At 44.1% G+C, this 25706-nt stretch overlaps 3 protein-coding genes across 4 annotated transcripts in view; 1 reads left to right on the top strand and 2 right to left on the bottom strand.

Moving 5' to 3' along the window:
• LOC139385517 (SH3KBP1 binding protein 1) lies at window positions 1-11618 on the top strand. 2 transcript variants are annotated; one of them, XR_011628961.1, is made up of 18 exons: window positions 1-198; window positions 527-580; window positions 753-798; window positions 904-977; window positions 1086-1144; window positions 1259-1339; window positions 1436-1606; window positions 3781-3871; window positions 3986-4176; window positions 4379-4494; window positions 4711-4798; window positions 4952-5068; window positions 5562-5732; window positions 5984-6139; window positions 6264-6545; window positions 6651-6783; window positions 7633-9694; window positions 10288-11618. XR_011628961.1 is itself a non-coding variant. In XM_071130640.1 (17 exons), the coding sequence occupies exons 1-17, from the start codon at window positions 143-145 to the stop codon at window positions 8297-8299; spliced, it is 2553 nt and encodes an 850-aa protein (XP_070986741.1). In that variant the 5' UTR covers window positions 17-142; the 3' UTR covers window positions 8300-11618. The 2 variants fall into 2 exon arrangements, 1 of the variants encoding a protein (XP_070986741.1); XM_071130640.1 differs by having other exon boundaries at window positions 17-198; window positions 7633-11618.
• A 10-nt stretch (window positions 11619-11628) lies between these two features.
• Window positions 11629-18041, bottom strand: LOC139385519 (estrogen-related receptor delta). Its single transcript, XM_071130641.1, has 7 exons — window positions 17890-18041; window positions 17108-17529; window positions 15644-15760; window positions 14860-14970; window positions 14588-14749; window positions 14145-14414; window positions 11629-12303 (listed from the first exon to the last, which is right to left on the bottom strand). Exons 1-7 carry the CDS (start codon window positions 17946-17948, stop codon window positions 12059-12061), a joined length of 1386 nt encoding a protein of 461 aa, XP_070986742.1. The 5' UTR covers window positions 17949-18041; the 3' UTR covers window positions 11629-12058.
• A 3889-nt stretch (window positions 18042-21930) lies between these two features.
• LOC139385679 (latent-transforming growth factor beta-binding protein 4-like) overlaps window positions 21931-25706 on the bottom strand; it is a 66991-nt gene continuing 63215 nt past the window's right edge. The window contains exons 36-37 of the mRNA XM_071130946.1: window positions 25318-25467; window positions 21931-23445 (exon numbers count right to left, since the gene is read on the bottom strand). Coding sequence (XP_070987047.1) covers window positions 23312-23445; window positions 25318-25467 — 284 coding nt within the window. The 3' untranslated portion in view covers window positions 21931-23311. The remainder of the gene's footprint in view (window positions 23446-25317; window positions 25468-25706) is intronic.

The raw sequence follows: 25706 nt of genomic DNA, 5'->3' as shown, positions 1-25706 counted from the left end.
ACAGTAAGAGGTTCTGCTTTCAGGAAGTTGCAGCAGAAACAATTATGTGGCTAACGTTGTCTTTGTCTAAATACTTATTGTGATGGATTAACTCAATTATTTACTTTGTGGGCAATGCATGAACATTCCCACATTTTAAAATATGGCTAATATAGCAAGGACCGGAGACATTATCCATTTAAACGTTGGAGGAAAAAGGTGAGGACTGGGATTACTTTGAATAGCTAGCTAAGTTACCGCCAGCAAGCTATTGTTGGTGGATGCTAACTAACGTTAGCTATCTAAAAGTTGCTGGCTGGCTAGCTAGCTAACTAGATATGTAACATTGTCCTAAGTTAGCAAACTAACTATTCATAGTTAAATATTTTTCCAGCTTAACGATCTCTCTGACAGTAACGTTAGCTACTGACTTCACAGTGCGGCTGGAACGTGCAACTCTAGCTAGCTAAGGTAATGTTCGCTTGCTAACTTCTTAATGGTTTTGAACATGATCAAACTATGCTCATTTGAGTGATTGTTGTTTCAGGTTCAGCACCTCCAAACAGACATTGGCATGGGTCCCAGACTCCTTTTTCTCAAGGTAGGTAGCTATTTATTTTGAGACATAGGCCAATGCCTTTATTAAAGTCACAAATGTCTTCATAATGACTCACTCCAACTCATTCATTACCCGGACATAGTAATGGCATATGGTCATTTGCTGTAGACCTTACTAAGTGATGCTAACTAGTGAGTTGTGTTGTCTCTGCCAGTCTTCTAAGTGGGAGGATCTCAACCTTGAAGGATGAAACTGGAGCGGTAAGTTGTCATAGATGTGTATATATAACACTATTTGATAGTGGCAACCACTTAGGCCTACATACAACACATTTGTAATGTACTGCTGAACTGTATCTCCCACAGATCTTCATAGATCGGGACCCATCTCTCTTTACTCCCATACTGAACTTCCTGCGCACCAAAGAGTTGTCTCCCAGGTGCTGATTCCTCTTGTTACATTCGTTTACATTTAATAAGTCAAATATATATTCAGCCTTGATGGTAAGTTGTTTTCCCAAGTTAGATTTCTTAACCTTTCTTTTTAGGTCCATAAATGTGCACCTGCTCATGCATGAAGCGGAGTTCTATGGAATCACGCCGTTGGGTAAGAAAATGGCCAGCAGCTAGTCAAATACAGCTGTGAATGAGAGGCTGTCTTTCTTTCTTTGTGTGTGTGTGTCAGTGTCTCTACCTTGGTTACTTTTTTTCTCTTCCACAGTGCGCAAGCTACAGCTTTGTGACGAGCTGGACCGATCCTCCTGTGGGAACGTGCTCTTCAATGGCTATCTCCCACCTCCAGGTAGGCTGATCTACTCTAGATTTGACTTCACTTCAAGGGCAGGCAAAGTGTGTGTGTGTGTGTTTGATTTCCTGATCATCTCCTCCTCTGGACCAGTGTACCCGGCGAAGCGGCGGAACCGTCATAGTGTGGCGGGGCCTCAGTATATGGGTGGGCGTGCCTTGCCCATGGAGAGCGCTCCAGTGAGACGCAGCAACACTATGCCACCCAACCTGGGCAACGCGGGCATACTGGGTAAAGCGATGGTGGAGGAGAGGATAAGTGGTGGTAAGGCCTCGGACTCACATGCACATTTAACATACCCATTTAACATACTCATTTAACATACTCATTTAACATACTCATTTAACATACTCATTTAACATGCCCATTTAACATACTCATTTAACATGCCCATTTAACATGCCCATTTAACATGCCCATTTAACATACCCATTTAACATACTCATTTAACATACCCATTTAACATACTCATTTAACATACTCATTTAACATACTCATTTAACATGCTCATTTAACATGCCCATTTAACATACTCATTTAACATACTCATTTAACATACTCATTTAACATACTCATTTAACATACTCATTTAACATACTCATTTAACATACTCATTTAACATACTCATTTAACATGCCCATTTAACATGCCCATTTAACATGCCCATTTAACATGCCCATTTAACATGCCCATTTAACATGCCCATTTCACATGCCCATTTCACATGCCCATTTCACATGCTCATTTCACATGCCCATTTCACATGCCCATTTAACATGCCCATTTAACATGCCCATTTAACATACTCATTTAACATACACATTTAACATGCACATTTAACATGCACATTTAACATGCACATTTAACATGCACATTTAACATACTCATTTAACATGCACGTTTTTACAAGCCTTTTGCTACACACTGCAATAACATCTGTTAAATATGTGTGTGACTCGTAAAATTTGATGTTGAAAATGTGCAGCAAAATGCTTATGTGGTAGTTCCCTCGACAGTGCAGTACAACCAATATCAATAATAACAATGAAAGAGTCAAGTAAAAAATAACAAGTAATAGAGGTAGATTCCATTTGTCACATGCATTCTATCGCTTAACGTTTAAACTGCCTTTTTAAAAAAATCGTTTTTCATAAAATCATAAAATTCCACGTCAATTCACAATGCAGAATAATGGTCCTATTACGTATTTATCACCGTTAGAGCTGGGCTATGTAGTTTTATCTACCGCAGTCATATACCCTTGAAAGCGCCTCGGCTACGGCATGTTTGTTTGTCTGGGTACACTACAACTTTTTAAATGCCGACACGAAACGTTCTCTGGAAATAGTTTTCGAAGCACCGCTGAATGGGTATTTTACTTGTCTGTAAAGGAATGCCGCTTCTGAAGCGGGACTAACGTCCATCACTCGACAGCTGTCAATCAAATCATCTCGAGCTGCCTGCGCACACACCACTCTCTTAAAAAATAACTTTAAAGTTGGTTAAATACCGTGACTTACCAAGCCATTTAGTAAAAAAGAAAACACATCTTCCTGTAGGAATCTACTCCTAAGATTCTGTATTTTTGGAACGGAGGAGTTAATTATTAGGCTACATTAATTCAGGGTATCGTTCATTTAGACCGTATGCAGGCCATATAAAGTTTAAATCTGCAGCTGGTAAAAGTCTGAGTAGCCTACTAAATTATTACAAGCAATTTTTGCAGCCTATAGCCTATTCAATTCTGGGAAATGCTTATTTAAGTTTCAATTAAACTAGTTGGTTATCTAACCCATATTGAATGTCAGGGTATTTTGTTATGTTGGCTATAGGCTTTAATTTGGGAATTGGAAGTCTCTTTTTCAAAGCAATTTGAGTTGTCAAGTGTTGCTTTGATAGTCCTATCTTCTTATTTTCATTCTTAATTCATGGCATGGTTTCATTTTATCCAAATGTTGAATAGAGATGCAGACAAACTCATTCATGCAGAGAACGGGGAATGGCCTAATTGTCGATTACTCTGGAGTTATAAAAACAATCAAATAAATTGATTGAGTCAAGGATCAGCTCTCTTAATAATTCTATGTGGGTGGGTCGGGTTGCAGAGAAAAATCTGTCCTGATGTCGGATATTGGGCGGGGCTGGCGCCGAGCGAGTGTGGCTCCCCCCCAAAAAAACTGAACCGTGCAGGACTGTGTTGTTTTGTAAGTTTATGTGTAAGGGGTTGGATGTGTGTGGAGTCGGTGCAAACCGACGCAGATAGTCTCAAGGTGCAGGTCTGTGCACAGAGACAGCTAGGGTTTAGAGTGAACCGTCGGTGGTCCCTGTATTGAAAAGTAAAAGCTCTAACCTGGAGCCATTTTATTTGTTAAGGGAATATTATCAAAAAGGAGGGTTCACATTCCTCCACCCCTGTTCCTCTTTCCCTTCCGACACAGCTCAGCTTGCAGACCCAGGCATGGTCCGCATCATCTGTGGCCACCACAACTGGATCGCTGTGGCTTATGCCCAGTTTGTTGTTTGTTACCGGTAAGAACACGGGACTTCCGTGTACGATATCACAGCGTCATATGAATCAGTCATTTTTTGGGGGGGTAAGGGCAGTTAGTAAGGGTGTTAAACTGCGCCGTCCTCGTCCATCAGAGTGAAGGAGTCTACGGGCTGGCAGCAGGTGTTCACCAGCCCCCGCCTGGACTGGGTGATTGACGGGGTGGCGCTCAACGCCAAGGTGATGGGCGGCTCCCTGGGAGACAACGACAAGATGGTGGCCGTGGCCTCGGGCACAGAGATCATCCTCTGGACTATCTGTCCCGACGGCAACGGCAACGAGATAGGTCAGTCTGCAAACGGATGAACTCGCAACTCTAAAAGTAAAGCGCAGGTGTTTAAAACCAATATTATAGCTATGATGTAGTTTTTAACTCACTCAGGGTGTTTGTTGACTTTAGTATTTTAAGAGACCACTTTTCTAGGTAGTTGTGGGTTTTTATGTAAGGGCCGTGCTAATAGATCTCCGTTGAACCTGCTTCCCTCCAGGTGTGTTCAGTCTGAATGTCCCCGTGGAGGCTCTCTTCTTCGTGGCGAACCAGCTGATTGCCACCAGCCACACAGGGAAAGTGGGAGTATGGAATGCGGTGACCAAACATTGGCAGGTGAAGTTGTGTCCAAACATTCTGTAAGAATGTCACGTTACCAGAACACATCACATTATGTGTAGTAATAATGTATGTGGTCCTTGCAACGCCAGGATTGTGGGTTCGATTCCCAGGGCCACCCATGTGTAAAATGTTGCGTTGGCTAAATGCGATATATTTAATGTGTATTGTACATCAGTTGTTCATGTTTTCCTTTTGTCTTTCCGTTCTCAGAATCAAGATGTGGTTCCCATTAATAGCTATGATACTGCCGGTTCCTTCCTAATTCTAGGCTGTAACAATGGGTCCATATATTATATAGGTAAGGGAAGTCATCTTTTCTACCTATGACGCAATAATGGAAAACTATTCAAATAGTTTTTCTGTATAGAAGAATGCAGTCACAAGTTGTGTTTGTAGTATATGAATACACTTGTAAAGTATAGACTTCTCATTGACGTGATCTTGGCAACAGATGTTCAGAAGTTTCCATTGAGGATGAAGGACAATGACCTTCTAGTCACCGAGTTGTACCGCGACCCCACGGAGGACGCCATCACTGCTCTCAGTGTCTACCTCACACCCAAAACAAGTATGTCTGCCTGTTTTCGATTTTGAACTTCACTGAAATTAATAGCTTTTCCTGCGTTTTATTAAAACAGGGTATATTTTATTTTTTTTAAGGATTAACAAGTATCAATTAGTCAATCGTGGTTATTGGAAATTCAATCTTAATAGATGCATGGTGCTAAACAATCATTTTCTGAAAAACTTGTTTGCCATTTATGGTCAGCAATGGTAATTTTATAGGCAGTATAATTGTATAGGCAGCTGTCAGATTTTGAATGATTCCTGGTGGCATTTCGCTAACTCTTTGCCTGACCTTTAAACTGATCTTTAACCTAACCTCACTTCCCTAACATGAACCCTAACTTAAATCAATTTCGATCCTAATGCCTCACCTTAACCTTTTTGGGTCTGTCGGCTGACTATCCACTTCCATGTCTTGATATGCACGGTACATAACACAGCATGCGTTGAGGCTAAAATGGTGTATGGGATAAAAGTCCCCAATGTGTCGTCAGGCGACAGCGGCAACTGGATCGAGATCGCCTACGGGACCAGCTCGGGCACGGTGCGGGTCATAGTGCAGCACCCGGAGACCGTGGGCTCTGGGCCCCAGCTCTTCCAGACCTTCTCAGTCCACCGCAGCCCCGTCACCAAGATCATGCTCTCTGAGAAACACCTCATATCAGGTGAGAAAGGTTGGCCGGGAGCCTCCACCTTCTAGGGGTGATTGTTCATTTTTCGGCGTATTATACCGTCTCCGCTAATGAAGCACATTCATTAATTTTGCTACATTTCTCATTAGGAACGATCGATTGATGTTTGGATGTCGGCTGACACAGCAATTACGTTAAACATTGACGCTGCTGACAAAGCAGCAAGATGGGCCCGTCATGCAGATGTTTTTTTTGGGCCTAACCCTGTTGTGTCGTGTTGTCAGTGTGTGCAGACAACAACCACGTGCGAACCTGGACGGTGACTCGCTTCAGGGGCATGATCTCCACCCAGCCAGGCTCCACCCCCCTCACCTCCTTCAAGATCCTCTCCCTGGAGGACATCGACGGCCACGGGGGCTGTGCTGCCGGCACTGAGATAGGTGAGCAGACAGGTGTCAAAAGTGGACACTGGTTGTAAATGTTAAATAAGAAGTGAACATTTCAGAGATGCAATGGGGAAAGGACTGCAATGGTCCGTACCGAGCGTCGCTCCTCTCTTAACAGGTCCGTATGGCGAGCGAGACGACCAGCAGGTGTTTATCCAGAGGGTCGTCCCCGACACAGACAGACTCTACGTGCGCCTCTCGTCCAACGGGAAGAGGGTGTGCGAGGTGCGCTCTGTGGACGGCACCTCCATCACCTCCTTCATGGTGCACGAGTGCGAGGGGTCCAGTCGCATCGGCTCACGTCCCCGCCGCTACCTCTTCAGTGGCCACGCCAACGGTAGCATCCAGATGTGGGACCTGACCACCGCCATGGAGATCGCAGGGAAAGTGGACATCAGGGGTAAAGACGACCCGCGTGGCTTTTTGTGTTGACCTTTTTTTTGTTGTTGCTTTTTGTTAAGTGATGTGTCATAGACATTGGGTTCTCTGTCTGGTTGTCCCTCAGCGCTGGGCGGCCCCACAGAGGAGGAGCTCCTGGAGCTGTTGGACCAGTGTGACCTGGCTCTGACCCGTACGCCCGACATGAGTCCCGCTGCCTCCTTCACCCACTCCTCCACCCCCCGAGCCTCCACCTCCAGGTACACCAGCCACCATTGGCACCTGCTACATGTCCCCATACAGCTTCATATGTTAACTCACTGATGCTCTCCCTTTTTGCAAGATTACATCATATTCAGGGCATAAAATGAACACCCGCCACCCACCAAATGCGGGTAGATTTAGGTATTGGCGGATAAGAACGTCTACTTCACCAGCCATGTTGGGGGGTGGTCAATTGGCATGGCTCTACAATGTGAGAATTACATTTGCGTTTGTGAATACAAAAATAGTCAAGTATGAGCATGTGTGTGCGAGTTGCGATTTGTAGCAGGAAAAAGTAGCTGTTTTCAAAGTACAGTATTCCTGCTGTGTTGTTTCATGGCTGCCAATCGCACAAAGAAATAGGAATCGTACATTCCACCTCACGCAGCAACAGCTTCACGCACTGTGAGTGAGTCGCTGATAGATTCATTTTTGGAGGCACTGGCACAAGCATAAAAGTTGCTCTAATTTACTCAAGTTAGCAAAGTGAGACTTTGTCCTCGTGTTCACATTGTTTTCTTCACAAGCGCAGTTGTTTTTCAGTGTTAGCTCAAATCTGCTGCTTCAACTGATAGTGAAGAGACGCTGTAGACGCTCTGTCCTACTAGTCACATCCCAAAACTTACATACTTACATGACTCCAGTAGCCCAGTTACCATGGTAGCCTTCCACCCTTAAAGGGGCAGCTGAACATTTTGTTTCATCTGATATTTTGGTTAATGAAATTGAGCAATATACCACATTAGTTCTTACTAATACATTACAAAGCATGTTTCTTTTGTTTTTTGTTTTTTTCCATCTACATGCAACTGATCATATTATTGCTGTTTATCTTCTCTCTGCAGTTTGCAGTCCCAGCTGAGTGAGAGCTCCAGGGAGCGCGGGACCAGAGGAGGTGTGAGCAACTCGGGTCCCTTCTCTGGTAGCCTGCCCCGTCAGGCTCCTCCGGTGCCCCTCACCAAACCCCGGGATATGAATCTCTCCATGGTGGGGTTGGGCCTCCAGCCCCACCACCTGGGTCTGAGCCAGGCTTCCCTCGGCAGCAGTGGCAGCCCCCGGCCCAGCCGCACCACCCTCCAGGACAGAGACCGGGACGGTGGCATGGGGTCTCTGCGCAGGGGCAGCTTCGTGGAACGTTGTCAGGAGCTTGCCAAGGTCTCGGACTCTGCAGGAGGGGCTGAGGTGGGCACGCGGCGCAGCCTGGCCGCATGCTCAGAGTTGGAGGCTAGACTGGGCCTACGGACCCCCGCCTCTTTCTCCATCCCCCCTGCAGCCTCTCCCGCCTCGTCTTTGTCTTCATCACTGCGTCGGCCACAGCCCACCTCATCCAGCCCTGCCCCTGCTACAATCGTTAGTCCAACCCGCTCCCAGACCCCCGTGTCACCTCGTCGAGCTGACACCTCCCCTACTACAGAAGCCCCGCCCCCTGAGGCTGCAGCAGCCACCCCAGAGAGCTCCTCCCCTGTGCCCCCCACCAGTCCTAAACCCCCTATGAATGAGACCAGCTTCTGACTGGCTCTGTGATGTATGAGTGAGTGGACTAACAAAGGACGCGTTTTGTGTTCCTGAGCATGTGCGGTTTAGTGACGGCACATATTGTAATATTTATGGACTTTTCCTTGTTTAGCATCAAGGATCCATATCAAATGTCATTCCTCTGTTTTCAAAAAGGCCAGCTGTGACGTAGGCAAGAGTCGTATACAATATATCCAAATGGTCAATGTATTGGTGATACAAATTATAACTCCAGCCATGTATGAATGTGTTCTGTTGCATTTGGTAGAGCAGTGCATTTTATTCAATTACGCTGAACAAAAATATTAATGCTACATGTAACAATTTCAGAGATTTTACTGAGTTACAGTTCATATGAGGAAATCAGTCATTTAAAATAAATTCATTAGGCCCTAATCTATAGATTTTACATGACTGGGAATACAGATATGCATCTGTTGGTTACAGATACCTTAAAAGAAAGGTAGGGTTGTGGATCAGAAAACCAGTCAGTATCTGGTGTGACCAACATTTTTCTTGTGCAGCACAACTTCGCATAGTTGATCAGGCTGTTGATTGTGGCCTGTGGACTGTTGTCCCACTCCTCTTCAATGGCTGTGGGGAGGAGTTGGTGTTTGCTGGGAACCTGCGTCTGGACCAGGCCCAGTGCAGAGCGGCCGGACTCTCTGACCTCTACACCGCCCTGAGACAGCTGACCACCAAGTACCAGCAGATTGGCAGGAACTGGAACACGCTGTCGTACACATCGATCCAGAGCATCCCAAACATGCTCAATGAGTGACATGTCTGGTGAGTATGCAGGCCATGGAAGAACTGGGACATTTTCAGCTTCCAGGAATTGTGTACAGATCCTTGCGACATGAGGCTGTGTATTATCACGCTGAAACATGAGATGTCAGAATAGCACGACAATTGTTCTCGTCACTGTATCGTTGTGCATCAGTGTAGGCTGGTGGGAGGAAGACAGGCTCATTGTAATGGCTGGAATGGAATAAATAGGACAGTATCAAATATATGGAAACACATGTTTGACTAATTTCTATTCATTCCATTTGAGCCATTACAATGAGCCTGTCCTCCTATAGCTCCTCTCACAGTGCATTCAAATTGCCATCGATAAAATGCAGTTGTGTTCGTTGTCTGTAGCTTCTGCCTGCCTGCCCATACCATAACCCCACCTCCACCATGGGGCACTCTGTTCACAACGTTGACATCAGCAAACTACTCGCCCACACGACACCATATATGCTGTCTGCCATCTGCCCAGTACAGTTGAGACCGGGATTAATCTGTGAAGAGCACATTTCTCCATAGTGCCAGTGGTCATCAAAGGTGAGCATTTTCTCACTGAAGTCTGTTACGATGCCAAACTGCAGTCAGGTCAAGACCCTGGTGAGGATGATGAGCACGCAGATGAGCTTCCATTAGACGGTTTCTGATAGTTTACGCGGAAATGTAATTATTTGGCTGTGCAAACCATAAGCCGCCTCCAACGTCGTTTCAGAGAATTTGGCAGTACGTCCAACTGGCCTCACAACGTGTAACCATGCTAGCCCATACCTCCACATCTGGCTCCTTCAACTGCGGGATTGTCTGGGACCAGCCACCCGGACAGCTGATGAAACGGGGTTTGCACAACCAAATAATAACATTTCCGCACAAACTATCAACCGTCTCAGGGAAGCTCATCTGTGTGCTCTTCGTCCTCACCAGGGTCTTGACCTGACTGCAGTTCGGCATTGTAACTGACTTCAGTGAGAAAATGCTCACCTCTGGTAGAGAAATGAGCGTTCAAATCTCTGGTGGACGTTCCTGCTGTCAGCATGCCAATTGCACGTTCCATCTAAATTTTGAGACATCTGTGGCATTGTGTTGTGACACATCTGCACATTGTAAAGTGGCCTTTTCTATTCCCCAGCACAAGGTGCACCTGTGTAATGATCATGCTGTTTAATCAGCGTATTGATACACCTGTCAGGTGGCAGGAATGGCATGGTTATTTGAATTAAAAGGGAATTTTTCAACCTCATTCTTCAGCACCAAACCAGAGTCTACGTATGTGAAAATGTCTTGTTTCTATTATCTGTGGTTAAAAATATTTAAAAAATGTTTCTCTGACATTTCTCAGGATTAAAGGGAAAAAAGTGATTTTCAAAACCTGCAACGAGTCTCTAGCCCAGGGGAGTATTTCCTTGCTCCCCACGGTGAACCTCAGTGTTTGAAAATCACTGTTTTTAAAATGTTTAAACTTTTGATGATTTGGTTGAAAAGTGGTGAAGTTGCCCTTTAAGAGAAATGTAAAGACCTGTAGTAGTCTACCCAACACTGGGTTCCACCATCACGGGCTTGCAGGCTGAAGTGATGTATAGGCCCACACCTTAACTTTTCTGATATCCTCTACAGATTTCTTTCAGTCTTCTTGTTTTGCACTGTTGGCTCTCTGTAGCTTAAATGAATCTACAAGCCTACTGTACACGCAGTATCAACAGTGGTGACTCTTGAAGAGGAAACGATGGAGAATCTATAGATCAATGGTAACTTTTATCGTTCATGTTTCGTTACATCTGACCGACTGACCATTCTTTTTCAAGTCGTCTTCCAGATCACGACCCAGTGCCTCACGTACCTGTGTTTTTCTATCTTCCCCAATGGGTTAGGAATTGTACGAAACCAAAGGTAGTCATTTAACCCAATATCCCATGTTTTTGTACATTTTCTGACTATATAAAAAAGAAACCATTTTGAATGGAAATGTAAAACATTCAATGTTATGTCTCTGTACAAAGTATATCTGTCTGTCCATTAATTAACTAACAATAATAGTAATAATTTTGGCAACAGTGGGATTACTTTATCAGCAGCAAAATGTTACCCAAGGATGCTGAGTGCATTTCATATACAGTACCCTCCAGTTAGTCACACCTCCTAGCTTTTATGGCTGTACTTTTCTAATCTGGTCTTCATTAATCGAATACAACTAACTAATTACAGTGAGCCTACTTTTTGGCTCAACATGAAATGCAATGTTCACACTGCAATGTCTGTCACACTCTATAAACGCATTTCATTCCAAAAGCATTTTATTCAAAAGCATACATGCTAGTAGGAAAGCAGTTCATGTCTTTGTACAGCGATCATGTAATAAATAAATACATAAATAAAATACAAAATGGCGTCGCACCTTCTTATGGTAAGGCAGGGAAGTCAGAAGAATGTGCTGTTTGTAATGATAGCAGTACTAATAGTTTGGTTCAGCCTGGCTAACTGCTTGGAGGCATTTGGCTATGTGGTCTCTAGCTACCAGAATGCATCGTCAATAACCTTTCATAGTGACTGAATATCATGGCTCGAAAGTCGCCATGATATAAGAAAACATTTGTACATACTCTCCTCTGAAAAAGTACCTCAAAAATATGCAATACTATACTATTCAGTCTTTATTGCTGAAGCGTTATAGATTGCACGATAGCATTGTAAAGGTCATTTCCGATTGAGCTGACATAGACAAAAGTTTACAGTGAATGCAGTCGCCGCTAATGCGGGAACATTGCCTTTAAATTTCAATCACACTTTAACGTTGAACTTCCGCGACACGGATTGAATAGAGCCCTTGACTTATAAGTCAGTCTTGTTCCATGACACCATGGCTTGTCATAAAACTGCGAACCACCAAGCCCTGAACTTCTGACCCTTCAACAATGGGGCACCTGGTTAAGGTTTGTGGGGACCAATGGGAGGTTAGGTGTAGTGGAACAGTCATATTTTGGCGTCCAGCATCTCCAGGAAGAGTTTGTGCATGGGCACGCGGCCCTCCAGGTGGAGTCTACAGAAGGTGTCCACGGCGCGGTTGGCAGTCTGCCGGAGCAGGGGAAGGGTCATGAGAAGCTTGCCTGCCCGGTGGAGCTCTGCTGTGTGCTGGGAGCTCTCGTACTCCTGCAGGGCCTCATGGAGTCCGTCCTGGAACCGCTGCACTGCCTCCGCATTCTCCAGGTTCTCTGCATCTGAGCGGGGAGAGACAAGGTCAAGCGAGGCCTGTGGGTGTTTGGGTGTGGGTGGAATCGGGTGTTAAACCTCCCCTTGTTTCGGCATGACAGCATGTCAGATCTCATTGTCCACCTCATTTGTTTCTCCATCGAGGGATAATGGACGGGCCAAGGCTAAGTTGCATGCAGCCAACCCTCATTTTCCCTGAAAGGACTGTAAATGTAAAAACAAAAGCTCCCTCCTCTGATCCTTCTAGCCACCTCAGGCGGTGTGACTGCCCCGGTGTGTCTGGATAACGCAGCCAGACTCGCCAAATGGATTTCTGAATTCCTGTGATAATTTGCGGGGCAGATGGATTTATTGATTAGGGCTGAGGGCAGAAGCAGCCTTCTCACTGTCGGATATTGATCAGTTTTCACTTGCTGGGGTCTGGGGAACCACAGCGGGGAGGGGAGGGGTGAGAGAAGTGGGTGTTGGAGAACAGATTTGGCAGAGACCTAGACCTCCCCTCTCTCTGTCATGGGGATCTGAAGAGTGCCAGTTTATACAGAAGTGATTGAATAACTATTATTCAACTAAAATGCATAGATTTAGTTGTTGTCGGCACAAAAGTATGTAGTATAACATGAGTTCACAGAATGACCCCTAACAAACAAAATACAACGTTAGTCATATCAAATGTATTAATAGTAGTTAAAAATTTGAATTTAAGTGGAGGGCTGATACTGACTTGGGTAATGCTGTGAGAATGTCGTTGCTAAAATACAGGACATGTGAGGGACGTTTGCCAATATGGGGGGGCTAGCCACTCATTTATTCCCTGACAGCTAGCGGCTTTTCAAGTCATTGACCATCATTTAACAGGCTTGCCCTGCTAGGGGACCCTGACCCTGGAGAAAAAGTGTGTTCAAGGACACACCCCGAGGGAAAGGCACTGTGGATCACACTTGGGGGCTTTATTCAGTCAATCTCGCCGAAGCGTTAAAGATTGTGTGATAGAAATGTGAAGGTAATTGAGCCGACATATGCAGCGCTTACCGTGAATACAGTCTCTGCTAACGCGGGAACATTACTTTTACATTTCAATCACGCTGCAACGCTGAACTTAAACGATATGGATTGAATAGAGCCCTAACTCTCCCCACAGTCCTGAAGGAGTGGCTGTATGTCGGACTGCCTGAGGACGGTGTAGTAGATTTAAAGCTGAATTTAACACAATTAATTATTGTATGCAGTAGCCAGGCAGGTTAGATAGTAGCATATCTTTTTGGTAGTTCTGCCACACTTATAATGCTTTCTAAGAGGGATTTTACAGTGGCTTGCAAAAGTATTCACCTCCCTTGGCATTTTTCTTATTTTGTTGCCTTACAACCTGGAATTAGAATAGATTTTGGGGGAGTCTTGGAATCCCACAAACTCAACCTAATTGAGATGGTTTGGGATGAGTTGGACCGCAGAGTGAAGGAAAAGTAGCCAACAAGTGCTCAGCATATGTGGGATCTCCTTCAAGACGGTTGGAAAAGCATTCCAGGTGAAGCGGGTTGAGAGAATGCCAAGAGTGTGCAAAGCTGTCATCAGGGCAAAGGGTGGCTATTTGAAGAATCTCAAATATAAAAATATATTTTGGTTTAACACTTTTTTGGTTACTACATGATTCCATATGTGTTATTTCATAGTTTTGATGTCATCACTATTATTCTACAATGTAGAAAATAGTACAAATAATGAAAAACCCTTGAATGAGTAGGTGTTCTAAAACTTTTGACTGGTAGTGTACGTCTCTTGAGTCTGCTCTGTCACAGCTGACAACACCAAACTACTGATAACAGATATCCAGTGCATGCCATGTAGTTAGTACCGGAGTTGGCGAGGGCCATAGCCTTGAGAGTGACCACCTCCTCTTGGCTCAGGTTCATCTGCTGGTACTTGGTGGTCAGCTGTCTCAGGGCGGTGTAGAGGTCAGAGAGTCCTGCCGCTCTGCACTGGGCCTGGTCCAGACGCAGGTTCCCAGCAAACACCAGCTCCTCCCCATAGCCCAGAGACTGAAACACCACTGACAAGACCAGTGTCTCCATCCAACCACTCTGCAGCAGGGCCATCTGGTCCACCAATGAAAGGGCAGAGAAGCCTGGAAGGGCAAATATGGAAACGTAACACTCCATAGGTTCTCACAGTATAAAAAGTTTACCTTGTCCATTTGTACCAGTGTAAAATGGCATTGCATAGTATTTTTTATTTAACCTTTATTTAAGGGACTCATGTTTATTTAACAAGACATACAAGAGCAACAGAAGTGGGTACCTGGGATATGCTTTGCCCAGCCAATCATGACCAGGAGTTCCCTGTTTAGGAGGTCACACAGCATCAGCAGGGCTTTAAGGTTGTCATCATTGGTTGAGTTGTCAGGCGTGGCACACAGGGGGGCTGGCTCTTTCAAGAGGAGCTGGGAGATCACTTTGTTTCCTGAAAGAGGTCAAACAGATATATTAGTAATGTACTCTTATGTACTCCCGTTTGTGACTGACACGGCTCTTATTGGAGTGTGTGAGTGTTGCACGACAAAGGGTACACACCGTTGGACTTGACAGGGTGTGTGTCTGGGGCCTTCGTATAAAGAGAGAGGCCAGAGTCCCCCCTTCTCTTGTACTTCTGACGTCCTCCTCTGACTCGGTCCATGCGAACACCTGTAGTGACACAAACACGATTATCAGTGATCATCATGTTTCCTCATTGATTGATCCTCAATCCCCAAGTCAAGAACAGACAATGGAAGGTGCACAGTGGTAATAGATAGAGCCATGGCCACATGGACCTCTATTCCACATCAGGTAACTGATGCAAATACACCTTATGGAACAGCGGGGACTGTGAAAACACACACACACACACACACACACACACACACACACACACACACACACACACACACACACACACACACACACACACACACACACACACACACACACACACACACACACACACACACACACACACACACACGCGATAAGACACGCACTCTACACATGATAAGACACGTATTCTACACACACGTACACATGGGTTTTGTATTGTAGATATGTGGTAGTTGAATAGTGGCCTGAGGGAAATGTAACGTCATGTAATATTTAAAATTGTATATAACAGCCTTAATGTTGCTGGACCCCAGGAAGAGTGCAGTATCTGCTGCCTTGGCAGCAGCTAATTGGGATCCTTAATAAATACAAATACAAAAAGAGGTTGAGTAATTTGAAACTCTACTTCAGGCTGTACGTGCTCTGTGGGCCTGTACGCTTAAGCATGTCCATTTATTGAGCCAAGTGATTCCATTGAGATGAGTTGGTCATCAAGTCTCACCTTCCTTCATCATGCCGGCACGCAGGCACTTCTGGAAGCGGCACGCTTGGCACGACTTCCTCCGACGCTTGGTGATCTCACAATCGTTCATCACAGGGCAGCTGTAGTCAATGTTACCTGGAAACACAGAAAGCACAGCTCTGTTTACACCCCCTGGATACTTGAGGTTACCAGTCAGCAAGGCCAATGTCGCAATAATGTCATCCAAATGGTGATACTGCATTTTACAGTGTCTTTCTTACAGTGCATTCTTGATGCTTAACTTTTCAGTCAGCCTAAAGGTGAAATTGTCATGCTGTAAAACAAAGTGTGTGTTTAGGGGGTGTGCCACCATGGCTTACCCTTGCCACCTGGTGGTTAACTGAGTTTTACTGTCTGTGGCACCATGAAAAAAGTAAAGTTATTTCACACTGAGCCTAACTCCCACCACAAGTGTTATAACGTTTGGCCTCACACAAGACAAAAAGGGATTTAATAGAGTATTGACTAATTTCTCCCACCCATCTATACCCAGACAAGCGGGTCTGGATCTGGGGGTGATCTAGGGGCCAAGGGCCCTCAATCAATGAGCTTCCCCCTAAACCCTCCCCTGTCCCAAGAGGCTCTGAGATTATTTTTTAACAGGAGATTTAACAGGATAATTTTTAACAGGAGATTGGCACCTCTTCATATTGCCTTTCACAGGAAATGTAAATGTGTTGTGTGGTGTTTTAGGCACAATAACACGTTTATCTGCATGTTCACACTTTGAAGGTCACAATTGCTAAAAGAACGCATTATGAAAATCCACTTTTGATAAATGAGAATAAAATAATTAGATAAAGTCATTTTCATTCAACTGTAAGCATACTTGAAATTAGGCACATAGTAAAATATTGTTGAAAATCAGTCATTAATGCATCAGGCGTCACTAGATCAATATCATGCGTCAGTAATTTTGGAACACTTGAGCAGAGAATAATCCTCTCTAGTTTCAGAGAGCAAAAATCCAATATTTCGGATTATATTAAGAAATCAGATATCTATGGCAAGACACATCATTCACCCAAGTTTCGTCAAAATCGGACCAGTGCTGTCTGAGATAGGCCTGTCGCGTGTGACGACCGTACGAACGGACGGAGACAGATCCACAGAATTCATCGTGGGGGACAATAAATCATTTCTGGGGCCATCAACCAATATGGAGCACATTGAGTCTTCACACAAAAATCAATCCCATAGCTGAGTCTGCGGCTGACATAACTATTGGAAATCTGTGTATGCAGCAATCAGCCTCATTTGCGCTTCCCCCTCTAATAGATTATTGATTATTTTATTAATTAAAATCTAGGCAAGAACTTCGTTATGTCCTAAATGTATCACACGTGCACGCTCGCACACAGTGCACGCAACACACACCATCACAGACGGCTTGATTTGATGTTCTATCCGTTTTTTTGCAAAAACGTATACACTTTTGTTTACCTTGAATTGTCCTCTTGAAGAAAGCCTTGCATGCCTCACACGACGCTACTCCGTAGTGATATCCTGATGCAAAGTCGCCGCAAACTAGGCACAGCCTTTTAGGTCCAGGGCGCAGAGACGATAGGTAGTCACATTTGAGGATGGAGTCAACGTGCGCCGAGAGCGCCAAACTGCGCTCCGACCAAAATGTAGCTGCGCCGCTAGTGTCCGGTGCTGCGCTGACAACGCTGCCGCTGCTGCTCGAACTCGGGGATTCCGGGTCCATCGAGTGACCCTGTGAAAATAAACTGTATCCACTGCTGTCCGAGCTTGGACTGAATGGCGTGGTGCTGTCCAGGGCGAAGGTAGGGCTGGGTGGATCCGTCTTGTTACATGTATCATCTGGTGAAGGAGCGTCGTCGGTGTTTGAGGAGACCAACAGGCTGATGGCACAATTGAAATGATCATGACAAAAATATAATCTCACTGAAATAATACCCCATTGTGGATTCTGTGAGCTGCTACAATAACAGTGTGGCATGCAGACTCCGGGATTGTCTGCCACCTCAAGGACCACCACCTCTATTCATGTTCCCAATGGAGGAAATCAACTGTTGCACTTATTCTACAGACACATAATAATAACTTTTTAAAAAACAACTAAATTAAGCCTTATATAATGCTTTAATTAAAACAAACACACATGAACAGCAAACAAATGATGGCAATCAGATGAATGACCAATAAAAACGTATCTATGATAGGAATGGCAAAAAAAGAACATAAATCTCAATGACTCTTACTGGTTGTGCTGGCTGAGAAAATTGACCTTTTCACTCAGGCAAAAACCCTTTAGATCCATATCAAGGAAGAAAGTCTCAAGGAGATGTGTCAAGGTAGTAATAGTATTCTAGTATCCTGGTTTGGGAGCCAACGGTATAGAGATAGTGACAGAGGGAGGACTCTTGAGACAAGAGCCAAAGTTATAGCCGCAGGTTTATTTAGCTGTGAAGTCCTGTGTCATTAGAAAGGGGCGGGGCCTGGCGGACTAATCCTTGACAAGCACTGAACGTTTGTTGATGGTTTCATTCTCTTCTCACTTATATTGTGTTTAGCATACATATTTACATATTACACACAAGCTAACGTTTATACATGATACACTCGTCAACGTATGAACAAGATTTGTTAAAATAGGATTTTCACTGTTCCCTCTTTGTGACAAAGTGTTATCAAAGTAAGGTGATAAGATGACACGTTATTGCTTATGACGGAACACCATGCACTATGTCTGTTGGTTTTGCTAAGTTGTCATTAAATGCATTTTACTAGTCATTTTTTCCATTGCTCTTCTGTGTTCCAGACTCCTCTCTCCCTCACCTCTGTCATTGTGGGACCAGCATTTCCCTCTTATGCTGTTTGGTGTAAACAGAGAAAGCACTCGGACCAGACTCACGGACACGGCATCCTCTTTGCTTCCAGGTATTTGTTGTACCTCGCAGCAAAGTCTCACTTTTGAAAGCGATAAGTTGCATATTGGTAACAGTAGTATTCTAATTCCTGAACCAAAAATGCATCACTATTACTGAAGTATGCTAATTAAGATTTTCAAGTCTCACATAGCCCCACATAGGCCTCTCTCTTTGAAGTGAGTTTGCATGGTTAACCTGTGAAAGTCAGGTAAAGTGAGCTAGAGCGAAAGTGAGAGGCAGGCAGGGGGAATTAGAACAAACCGGAAAACCAAGGGATAGAATTAGACTAGATAAAGGGAGTGGAGGGAGGGAGTGGAAAGAGAGAGGGGACTCTTACTTGGAACTTGTCAGTAGGTCAGGTACATGTACAGGACAGGGCTTACAGCTGGTGAGAGGGGAGGGGGTGATTAGGTAGGAGGGTTAGGGTGGCTGGAGGGTGAGGATTAGGAGCCATCCATTGCCAGTGCGTTGGCAGGGGTGCTGAAGCAGCACTTTTGGACAACCCGGATGTGTGAAAACCCTGTGAGGAGCTAGAATATCCAAATCCAGTCATCAGACACCCAAGCCCCGTTTATACCTGGTGTTAACATGGGTCCTTTGTCCGGATCTTGTCTGCATTCTGATTGTGCGCACATTTCCAGAAATGTGTCTGTGTCTGCATTGTGACCACATTTCCTGGTCCCTTTTATGCAAACTATTTCACAGCTATTCTTTCCAAATAATATGTATTTATTTATTGTAAGAAACATATTGATGTAATTATTCAATGGGCAAAATAATTATGATTTAAAATGTTTCTATGTCCAGATCTGTCTACACTTGTAAAGACACACTGTGTGTCTGACTACCTCCGGAGGTGGGCAGGATGATCTGATCACAATCAGATCACAATGAGTCTTTTGATGGTCTACACCTGTCCAAAAATGTGGGCACAATCAGAATGTGGAAAAGATCAGGACAAAGAACTCAAGTTAGAGCGAGGCTTGGCTCAAGATACCCTCTTCACCTGAGTTACAGCTGGATCCCAATAAGTGAGCCATTGCGGTCATCATCACTTTGAATTGTGTACACTGTTCCAAAATAGATGATCAAAAAAGAAAAATAATGGAACTTATAGAAAAAGACGAAGCAATATATTTGCATATTATTTAACCAATACACGATAAAATCATGTTTTTGTGGCTCTTCCAAACAAATATGATTTTGGCCAGTTTCCTGATATATTTACACATGGTAATCCACCATCTCCAAATGATTTGGGATGAAAGGTTCCCACAGTGGACCACTGATGCGTTTTCTCTTTTGGCACACATTCCCTGCCCTTGTCATCCCCCAGCTGTGAAATGTATTACAGCGCAGCAGCACACTGACCCGGTTCTGACCACAGTAGGCCCCCAGTACAGGGAGATAGGATTACTGTCTAGTCTGACACTTCTCTTATTCCTCCTCAGCCCTAATCCAACAACGGCTGCATCAGCAAGATGCCCCCACCCCTCTCCCCACACGGACACACACACACAGAGAGAGAGAGAGAGAGACTCAGTTGACCCTGTTAACACAAACAGCACCATCAGTGCTAGTGGGTGAAATCAAGTGATACTGTAGCTCCCTGGGAGTGTATTGAGGCCTGGGACCAGTTTTCATGCTCTGTCACAGTACAGGTCAATGGTACAGACAGGACTAAACTCTCTCTCGTTTTCTCTCCCTCTCTCTGTGTGATGGAGCCAGCGGAACAGGAGCCTACTGTTATCTCATCTGGTCCCTGATTCCATATCATTACATTGTAACAGGCTTACATTGTAACACAACTGTAATACTACTAATGCCTGTTTATAAGGTACTCTTACTGCTTTAATGGTCATTTAATAGAGGCTCCATAGTGACTACATGTTTTAAGGCTGAGTGAAATACACTGAGTGTACAAAACATTAAGAACACCTGCTATTTCCATGACATAGATTGACCAGGTGAATCCAGTTGAACGCTATGATCCCTCATTGATGTCACTTGTTAAATCCCCATCAGTAAGAGTAGATGAAGGGGAGGAGACAGGTTAAATAAGGACTTTTAAGCCTCGAGACAATTGAGACATGGATCGTGTATGTGTGCCATTCAGAGGGTGAATGGGCAAGACAACACATTTAAGTGCCTTGAACGGGGTATGGTAGTAGGGGCCAGGGGCACTGGTTTGTGTCAAGAACTGTAACGCTGCTGGGTTTCCCCCCGCTCAACAGTTTCCCGTGTGTATCAAGGATGGTCCACCACCCAAAGGACATCCAGCCAACTTCACACAACTGTGGGCATTGGTGTCAACATGGGCCAGCATCCCTGTGGAACGCTTTCGACACCTTGTAGAGTCCATGGTCCAACTAATTGAGGCTGAAGGGGGGTTCCTAATGTTTGGTATACTCAGTGTAATTGCAGTATACTGAGTGTAAATGTGGGCTATATTTGTAATAAACAACGGATAAACAACAAAATAACAGCAAATTTGGTTGTGGCTGGTTATTGGTAAACACAATAATAATAAGGCATTACAATTACTCTGAAGCTGCCACTTACAGTATCTGCCAGCAAGTGGTAAGTGTTAACACCGGTCTTCCAGTCATTTGGGCCAGATTCAGGGTAGGTGATAAGGGGAGAGAACAGACAGAAAAAGCAGATATTCCGCTAGCACTTGCAATCCGCAAGAGATAATTAAGTACGAAGTGAACCTCTTTAATCAGCTTTCGTAGTGTGTGGTGGAGAAGGATTGGCCTATAAAATAGATTAGACATGGGATCCTTATAAACACTACTGGGAATTAGGGTTCGAGTAGCAGGTAAATGGATTAGAGGCCTAGCCACAGACCATGAGTGCGAGAGGTGGAAACTGCTGTTATGACAGTGCAAGATAGGGACAGTGATAATGATGCTAATCCAAATTAGCCTGGCTACCCACACCGGCTAAACGCTACTTCTCCGCAATGAGTCTGGATCTGAGTACCTCTGCGACCCTTCACCAAATGGGAACACATTCTGATTGGTCCAAAAACCAATAGGTTGAGACAAAGCTAGAACACATGCGGCGGTTTGAAAATGTGTCATTGGCATTTGATACTCTGATTGGTTAGAGACGATCCAATCGCTGATTGCTTTGTTTTCTACAACGCCCCTTGTGCCCCTCGTCACCACAAAGTATGTAGCGAACGACAAAACAGCTGAATAATTTAGTTTAAATCGTCAGGCTAAATCAAAATACTGTGTTATACCTACACCACTGGTTTACTCCCAATACTGAACCAGCTTCCAATATGTTACTACTTTATAACAACTGCCTTGTAAAGTAAAAGTGTATACGATTCTGTCACAATGAATGAGATCCAAAAGCCACTTGGAATGGAAAGTGTGCAAATATATTTTCAAATTGTTTTCATAGCAATAATGATACAAAAATCACTGACAAAACAATGAACAAATTCCAGAAACAAATTGAAAAAATGTACAAAGTTGCGAGTAAAAAGTACACAAGAGCTACGTCATCCACAAATACAGTGCATAGTGTTATACATCTTTAGGTGCTGAAAGGTGGAAATGCTTTCGGGTTTGTTTCAGCTTGTAAACTACATCAGGAAGTAGAGACATTTACAGAGAAGGTTCTACTCTCTGAAACAGATACCATTTGGTAAAAAACGTTCTCAATTGTAGATATGCACATGGTATTTTATCACAGATTGTGTTTTGATCACACAAACAACATTTCAAATTGTGAATACAAAAGTAAACTATCTTATAACAGTTTTCAGGTACATTCGATTCTCATGAAAAATGAAGAAAAAAAAAAATCCAATTTGGCTACAAAAGTCGAAAGAAATAAAATGTACAGACACGTCAGTGATGTGTAGCATATACATTTCTATAAAATAATACAAGGTATCATTACATAAAGAGCAACTTAACTTTAAACAGCATACACTAATACAAGAAGCAATCACAAAAACAAACTCCGGCGGGGTTGTAAAATCAACAAATGGAGAGAATTACAAGTCACTGACATTTTCGAGTGACAGACATTTGGTTCAGCGATGTCGTGATGTTGCTGTGCTTCCTGTACATTCCAGCTAAAGAGAGCGTTCGTTAACAAAACATCCACAGACAGAGATTCTGCCTTTAGACAAAGGCTCTGCTCGTCAGTAGCAGTAGCTTGTCATCTTCGTCTTAAGAGACTACACTGGCCCCATTCAATGGTTCCCGTCTGCCTCAGGGTCGAGGCAGAAGAACACGGTGTGTTGATCATGATTGAGCTCAAAGTGAGCCATCTCGACGGGCCGGATCCTACCTTTAGATACGTGTTCGTATCGTTAGGATTCTGCACAATGTACGTTAACCTCTTTTTCACCACTACGCATTTCAACATCAAAGGAAAGGGTTTGGCGAATGGACATATTTATTTACCTGCTTTATAATAACAGTCTCGAGTGTATGTGCTTGGTTGAGCTCATGTGTATATATAATGAGTTGTGTGTGCTTGTATAGAACTCAAACCGTGTTAATATCAGAGTTCTTTGGACTCAAATCTCTCTCAAATCTCTCTCAGACACAGTCAGTTACGTCGGCGTTTTCTTCAGAGAACAACCCTCTCAGCTTTTCTCTCGGGTCAGAAAATGGACAGGTACTTTCGTGAGCCCCTGACCCGAGCTTGTGGAGGCCAGAGGGAACACTTCCCCGGTAGCAGATAGGACTGATGAGTGGGGGAAGACAATGTAGTAGCTGTGTTATGCTGCCACACAGTGGTTGGGCCGGCGGGACATGACGTAGCCCCGGTGGCACACACAGCGATAGGAGCCGTCTGTGTCGACGCATCGGCCGTTCGCACACGCGTTGTCAGGATTCACACATTCATTGATGTCTGGACATAAGAAGCAGAACAAAGTCACAATTGAAAACACAAGCATGTGAATCAGTGAACGTCCAAATGTGTATACAGTGCATTCGGTAATTATTCAGACCCCTTTACTTTTCCAAATTTTGTTACGTTACAGCCTTATTCTAAAATGGATTATATAGTGTTTTTCTCCCCCTTGTCAATCTACACAAAATACCCCATAATGACAAAGCAAACACATTTTTGCTTAAAAAATAGATAAATAAGGAAATATCACATTTACATAAGTATTCAGACCCTTTACTCAGTACTTGGTTGAAGCATCTTTGGCAGCGATGACAGCCTCAAGTCTACTTGGGTATGACGCTACAAGCTTGGCACACCTGTATTTTCAGAGTTTCTCCCATTCTTCTCTGCAGATCCAAGCAAGCTCTGTTAGGTTGGATGTTCGATTTGGTTCAAGTCCAGCCTCTGGCTGTGCCACTCAACATTCAGAGACTTGTCCCGTTGTCTTGGCTGTGTGCTTCGGGTCGTTGTCCTGTTGGAAGGTGAACCTTCGCTCCAGTCTGAGGTCCTGAGCGCTCTGGAACATGTTTTCATCAAGGATCTCTCTGTACTTTGCTCCGTTCATCTTTCCCTCGATCCTGACTAGTCACACAGTTGCTGCCACTAAAAAACATCCCCACAGCATGATGCTGCATCCACCATGCTTCACTGTAGGGATGGTATTGGCCAGGTGATGAGCGGTGCCTAGTTTCCTCCAGAAGTGACGCTTGGCATTCAGGTCAAAGAGTTAAATCTTGGTTTCATCTGACCAGAGAATCTTATTTCTCATGTTCAGAGTCCTTTAGGTGCCTTTTGGCAAACTCCAAGCGGGCTGTCATGTGCCTTTTACTGAAGAGTGTCTTCCGTCTGGCCAGGCTACCATAAAGGCCTGATTGGTGGAGTGCTGCAGAGACGGTTGTCCTTCAGGAAAGGTCTCCCATCTCCACAGAGGAACTCTGGAGCTCTGTCAGTGACCATCGGTTTCTTGGTCACCTCTCTGCCCAAGGCCCTTCTCCCCTGATTACTCAGTTTGGACGGGCGGCCAGTTCTAGGAAAAGTCTTAGTGGTTCCAAACTTCTTCCATTTAATAATAATGGAAGCTACTGTGTTCTTGGGGACCTTCAATGCAGCAGACATTTTTTGGTACCCTTCCCCAGATCTGTGCCTCACTCAATCCTGTCTCTTAGCTCTATAGACAATTCCTTCGACCTCATGGCTTGGTTTTTGCTCTGACATGCACTGTCAACTGTGGGATCTTATATAGACAGGTGTGTGCCTTTCCAAATGATGTCCAATCAATTGCATTTACCACAGGTGGACTACAATCAAGTTGTAGAAACATCTCAAGGACAATGAATGGAAACAGGATGCACCTGAGCTCAATTTCAAGTCTCATAGTAAAGGGTCTGAATACTTATGTAAATAAGGTATTTCTGTTTTTCTTTTTAATAAATGTGGAAAAATGTCTAAAAACCTGTTTTTTTGCTTTGTCATTATGGGGTGTTGTGTGTAGATTGATGAGGAAAAAATATAAATGAATCCATTTTACAATAAGGCTGTGACAAAATGTGGGAAAAGTGAAGGGGGTCTGAATACTTTCCGAATGCACTGTATGTTCTGGTAGATGTGTAAAACGGTAAATATATACAAAATCTATGACATTTCTAGGTTCTCCATTGCACTGGTAAATCTAAAGATTTTACTGTAACATAAATGTCAATGTGAGAATAAGAGAATAGATTTAAAGGCATAAGGTTCGAAGGACAAGTGAAAGGCAGGGAGTTTTGCATATAGACAATTGCGAATAGTTGAAGGGTTTGTCTTGTGGATTGTGTGAGGAGGGATACCTACCTATGCAGGCCATGGAGGTCATGTCCAGCTCGTAGCCCTCGTAGCAGTCACACGTGTATCCCTCCGCCACCCGGATACACCTGCCGTTCTCACAGCCGTGCAGTATCCCACAGTCCTCTGTGCTCAGGCCTGCATACGGCTCATATCGTCCTGGAGTGGGGAGAGGAGGAGGTGGTCAGAACTATGAACAGATAGCTAATCAAACACTCATTCTTTACAGGGCCTAGGTTAAGATCACATCTTAAAATGAATGTGAAATATTTTGGGTAATGCAGTAGCATCGGCAAAATGACAGTAATGCCTTCCAGCAAGACTACTAATTTGACCTATTGAAAGCCCTAGGGGCTACAGTTACAACAGTAAATCCAGTAATGCACACTAAGAGAGGG

The sequence above is a fragment of the Oncorhynchus clarkii genome, chromosome 27 (assembly GCF_045791955.1).
Source record: "Oncorhynchus clarkii lewisi isolate Uvic-CL-2024 chromosome 27, UVic_Ocla_1.0, whole genome shotgun sequence".
In the NCBI taxonomy this organism is placed as follows: domain Eukaryota; kingdom Metazoa; phylum Chordata; class Actinopteri; order Salmoniformes; family Salmonidae; genus Oncorhynchus; species Oncorhynchus clarkii.
Note: the sequence above shows the minus strand (reverse complement) of the source record. Positions and strands in the feature narration are given on the sequence as shown.